Consider the following 6,000-nt stretch of genomic DNA (forward strand, 5'->3'; position numbering starts at 1 on the left):
GAGAATGAGTTGAGCAACACCTCTTTTGGCATAATGCTACAATTGTCTCATTTTTTTACCAGAAAATCATTGCTGAAATATTACTATATATAATATATGAAATAATAGATTGAATCAGTATTAATCCAGTAATATTGACAAATGGCAAGTCTTCTCTGTCCATTCTCTTTGTTAATATTTATATTTATATAAACCTTATTGGTACTTTATGGATTACAGATGCATGTTGAGCGATACGATCAATATTAACTGTAAAATGTTATCTGATAGCCAATACCTGTAGACAGGCTTTATAAAGCAAACTACAAAGTCAATACCCCAATTGAATTTATATATTTTTATGTGTGTGTATATATATATATATATATATATATATATACATGTGTGTGTGAGTGTATATATATATATAGATAGATATAGATATATATGATGATAGATCATCATCATCATCATCATCGTTTAACGTCCACTTTCTATACTAGCATGGGTTGGACGACTTGACTGAGGACTGGTGAAACCGGATGGCAACACCAGGCTCCAATCTAAATTTGGCAGAGTTTCTACAGCTGGATGCCCTTCCTAACGCCAACCACTCAGAGAGTATGTATATATATATATATATACATACACACACACTTACCTGTATGTGTACATATACATTCGTATGTATATTTGAACGAAATCAGAAACTATTAGATTTTGGTACAGTGACTATTATTGTTATTATTATTAACGTTGTTGTTGTTGTCACAAATATTGTTAGAACCGGTGTAATGAAAATTCCATTGTTTTCCGTGTTTCTGCCCCCAGGATTCCTTTCTCATCAGGGCAACTGCTTCCTGTGTCATTGCCCCTTCTTTTCTCCATCTCTTCCACCTTCTCTCTCCCTCTCCCTCTCTCTCTCCTCTCACCACAATGTTTTCAAATATTTCTTCCCCCCCCCCACACACACACAATCAATCGTATTTATATACACACATGCACATGGCTGAGTGGTAAGACGTTTGCTTCCCAACCACATAGTTCCAGGTTCAGTCCCAATACATGGCACTTTGGTCAAATGTCTTCTACTGTAGCCTTAGACCAACCAGATCTTTGTAAGCGGATTTGGTAGGCAAAAACTGAAAGGCGCCCATCATGTATGTATATATATATATATATATATATATATATATATATATATATATATATATATATATATATATATATATGTATATATGTATATATATTTCGTTTTTGGATTTGGTTTGCAAGATTTCTTTATGTGATTTCGTGTGTTGAAGCATATTCTTTTGTGTCTGGGGAGAGTCATTTTCTTATTGTGCCTTAAAATTTAACACACTCACCGGTAAAATTTCCACTTATTTCTCAAGAGTCAAGACTATTGAAAAGGTCGCAAGACACAACGAAAATTTTAGGAAAATAAAAATAAGAAATAAGTGGAAATTTAACCGGTGAGTGTGTTAAATTTTAAGGCACAATAAGAAAATGCCTCTCCCCAGACACAACAGAATATTGTTGTTTGTTGTTTATAGTTTCAGGTTAGAGCTGCGGCCATGCTGATGCACCGACGTGTTGCTACACTGTTATTACAGGGAGCCTCCTACAATATGTGGCACTTGGTGAAGAATGGAGTTTGATTTAGCAACCCTCATTTGCACCTCTTGCCGTGAAGTAGGTTCATCTGGGACTCTCGACAGAAAGAGGTCCAGCTTCGATTTAAAAACCCCTACATCTACTTTGTGCAGATTGCTCAGGCTCTTTGGGAGAATATTAAAAAGCTGTGGGCCCCTGAATCCCAAGCTGTTGCAGTAACTGGTCCTGAAGCACGATGGCATTGCTGGGATCTTTGGCACTATGCAGTGTCGTCCCGTTCTGGCATTGGTGTAGCTTTCAATGCCAAAATTTGGCACAATTCCTTCCAGAATCTTCCAGATGTATATTACTGCATACCTCTCCCGCCTTCTCTCCAGGGAGTAGAGTCTTAGCTGTTTCAGCCTTTCCCAGTAGCCGAGCAGTTGCAAAGAGACAATCTTCTTTGTGAATCTTCTCTGGATTGCTTCAAGGTCTGCTGTTAATTTCACACTGCTGGGTGACCACAGCTGTGAGCAGTAGTCCAGGCAGCTGAGGACGAATGTCCTCCAGAGGATCATCATGGCTTCCTTATCTCTGGTTCTGAATGTTCTCAGGATCCATCCAGCCAGTTACCTGCACTTTGTTGCCATCCTGGTAATGTGCACGTGGAAAGACGTATCATCACTCATGTCGATACCCAGGTCTCTCACTGATTTAGGCTCTGGGATTGAAATTCCCTGCGGACCAGTATACTCTGTAAGTTTCATATTCAGTTTTGGACGTTGGTAGCGCAGGGCTTGGAATTTTTCAGCATTAAACAGCATATTATTATCCTCAGCCCATCTGTAAACTGAGTCCAACTCCTGCTGCAGATGTGCAACATTACTGGAGTTCTGTATTTTCTGCGAGACTTTCGTATCGTCTGCGTAGCTTGCAAGAGTGGCTATCTGGGCACTTGAAGGCATATCTGAGAGAGCGACTATAAAAAGCAATGGTCCTAAGACATATATATATGTAAGGATATATATAATAGCAAACGCACCCGTCCTTTGGACGATTTAAGTTGCTTTGGTGGTATTTTTTTTCACCAAATAGTTGAACTACTGAGAAGGCTTATGAATAGTATGGCAGTCTATGTTTCTGATTAACCTAGGAATGGGAGATCGAATTGAAGGCTGGATATTGTGGAGATCTCGCGCTTTAATTATCATAGCACATATAAGTTGGCAAGCGATGAAAAGTTAAGCGACTGAAGTGTTTTGGGAGTAGGTTACAGATAATGACTCCAAAATATAGTTGTTTTATATGAAAGTGAAGTTCCTTGTCAGAAACAGCCACATAAACGGTGGAAAGAAATTGAAGGGAGACATTGAGACTTCCCCTCTGCGAGTTTAACAGCAAAGGGAGCTATTTTTTCAGAGAGGTAAGCTAACAAAAGCCCCTTTATTCTGTCTTCCGACATAGCCTGCACGTAAACAGCGAATGCCACATAAAGTTAAATTGCTTAGGAGCTTTCTGAAAGATACGTAGCGTCTTCGATAGTGAAAGCAAAACTCGGCAGAGTTATGATGTAAGCATGTGCTAAGACCCCCTCATAACTTTTTTTCATTTTTACAAAATTTGTTTCAATTCTGTCTGCTCTTTTACTTGTTTCAGTCATTTGACCGCGGCCATGCCGGAGCACCGCCCTTTAGTCGAGCAAATCGACACCAGGACCCACTCCTTCCAAGCCCAGCACCTATTCCATCGGTCTCCCCCTGCTGAACCGCTAAGTTACGGGGGACGTAAACACACCAGCATTATTGCTAGAAATTCACATGCTAGAAATAACAGCCAAATCTCACAAAACTACGATGACATAATGAAAGAAACAAAAGAAAATATGTAATCAATCTACTCACCTTTCTGCAAAGATTTCTTTCAGAGTAATTTCCCGCCGTAATATGATAAAGTGAAATTAAAGTGTTCATTTAAGGAAATATTAAAGTAGCTTGTTCCAGAGGAAATAATAATAGATTTTTTTTGAAAAAACAAATATATATATATATACATTATATATATATATATATATATATATATATATATATATATATATATATATATGTGTCTGTATTTGTCCTTGCCTCACCGCTTGACAACCAGTGTTTGTGTGTTTACATCCCTGTAACATAGCAGTTCAATAAAATAGACTGATAGAATAAGTACTACGCTTAAAAAAACAATAAATAAGTCCTGGTGTTGATTTGTTCAACTAAAATTCTTTAAGGAGGTGCTCCAGCATGGCCGCAGTCAAATGAGTGAAGCAAATGAAAGAATATGTTCCACCACCACCACCACTACCCACTGATAAACGAAGACCACCACTCACCGTATCAGTTGACTTTGGGTCAAGACAAGACACTGTGGTCAGACAGTGATGGACACAGTCCAAAATTATGTCCACCCACGGCATGTTGACATAGGTAGGTGAACAGCTGGACACACCATACTTGAGACGGCACACTTCGTCAAACTGCTTCTCCACATGGTGTATATGGTGGTGCACCCTGGTGGAAGAAAAAAAAGAACATGAATGTGATTGAGGGTAGATATGGAGTCCTATGTGTGAGTGCACAGATTGCATTTCAATTGAATCTCCTGACAACAATGCCAGCTTCATATAACCAAGCTATCCTTCTCCCTGGAGACTAGCTTACGGTTTACCCCTTGTTTAGATACCTATTACTTCCAAAGTCCCCACAAGCTATGAAACATGTGTGACTTGGGTTTTTTCTACTCCATTCCCTAATTTTGGATGTTTATTCGCATTTCAAGCAACCCCCAACTGCTAACCATAAATTATAAAATAACCTTCAACAAAGCGTTAGTACGAAGCAGTGTTTTAGGTTTGAACAGAATTTAGGTTAGTTTGAAATATGTTTTGGTCACATGTTTCAACTGCTGCAGATATTGTGGAGAATAAATTTCTCTTATGATAAAAAAAAGGTATGAAAAGAGGGGTTTGTTCAGTGTCACCCTCTTTCAGAAATCTCAGAGGTTTTGGAGACTGGATTTTCATCCGGTTGAGCGAAGGAGACCCAGATGAGCATGATCAAGTTTTAACAAGCAAAATAGTGACAAACAACAACAACAACAGGATCAATATATTTGTTGCCCTTACCTTGACACAAGATCCACTGCAGATTTTCCGGATGTTTCCAAAGTCACGGAACGGATGTAGTTCCAAACATCTTGCTCAGCCTGGGAGCATTTCTCGCTGGTGTCATCACCGAAGGTGAACGGAGGAAGTGTGAGGGACCGTAAAGTGTCCCTTACAAACAGGAGATGTTCTTGAGAGTTCCAGTGAATAGGGGGCAGATCTGAAGGGGAGGAAGAAATGGGAGGAAAGGAAAAAAATTAAAACAGAAGTTTAAATGATAGTCACACAGGAGATTGAAGTAATAATAATAATAATAATAATAATAATAATGGTTTCAAATTTTACCACAAAGTCAGCAATTTTGTGCCTGACCGGTTTCTATCAAACCAACCCACCCATGCCAGTAGACAAGGCAGACATTGAATGATGATGATAATGATATATATATATGTATATATATATATATATATATACACATACATATCATATATATATATTAGTTTATGTATATATTAATATTATCTCAGTTTTAAAAAAACCTTTGATAATGTAAATATGTTAATAGTTACCAGAGGTAGCAAAATTACACTAGAAACCAAGATATCACAGCCATTTTACAGGTAGAGATACCAAGTTAAAGTGATACATTTTGAGAAGATATGAATAATAATAATAATAAATGGAGCAAAACGCATAGAAATAAAAGTTCCTTTAATTCCTACACATGTTTTAAAATATATGAGAGAGCTCTTCCACAAAGAAGTAAGAGCTGCTGGAATTCCTCATATATTCCTCTTCAAGGGAATCCACAAATAAACATATGAAAGCAAGACAAATACGAAATGATGAGGTAACTTACGAGCTAAGATGTTACATGGTCAGTGACCATTAGAAACGTTTGTTTACATAGAGATATAAAGGGATCAATGATATTATTCCATGGGCTTTAGGAATAAGAACCCTTGTTTACATAGAGATATAAAGAGAGGAGGTTGTAAACGTGATGCTAAAGGTTTAAATTGAATGAATGATTGAAATGTGGAGAGGAAAGTTGCTGAGTGAAAAAGATGGAGGAAGGGAGATAACTAAGGGAAAACCTCAAATTAAACATATACTATATAAGGAAAACGAATTACATATTTATATGAAGTGAAGAAAGTGAATAAAAATAAAACATCATAGCCTATTATATGGATATTAATGTTAGTTAATGGTAATACAGGGTTTAGGATATTTATTGGAGAAGTAATCATGATAATAATATTCACGTTTACAAGAATAATAGA

The 6,000-nt window shown here is 37.3% G+C and overlaps 1 protein-coding gene across 5 annotated transcripts in view; it reads right to left on the reverse strand.

The window, feature by feature from the left end:
• Positions 1 to 6,000, reverse strand: part of LOC149129214 (uncharacterized) — an 89,508-nt gene that overhangs the window by 67,052 nt on the left and 16,456 nt on the right. For all 5 annotated transcript variants that reach the window (XM_089346708.1, XM_089346707.1, XM_089346704.1 and 2 more), the window contains 2 exons: positions 4,736 to 4,934; positions 3,944 to 4,121 (listed from right to left, as the gene is read on the reverse strand). In XM_089346708.1, coding sequence (XP_089202834.1) covers positions 3,944 to 4,121; positions 4,736 to 4,934 — 377 coding nt within the window. The remainder of the gene's footprint in view (positions 1 to 3,943; positions 4,122 to 4,735; positions 4,935 to 6,000) is intronic.

Source organism: Octopus bimaculoides, unplaced genomic scaffold (genome assembly GCF_046866305.1).
Source record: "Octopus bimaculoides isolate indiv1 unplaced genomic scaffold, ASM4686630v1 contig105, whole genome shotgun sequence".
In the NCBI taxonomy this organism is placed as follows: domain Eukaryota; kingdom Metazoa; phylum Mollusca; class Cephalopoda; order Octopoda; family Octopodidae; genus Octopus; species Octopus bimaculoides.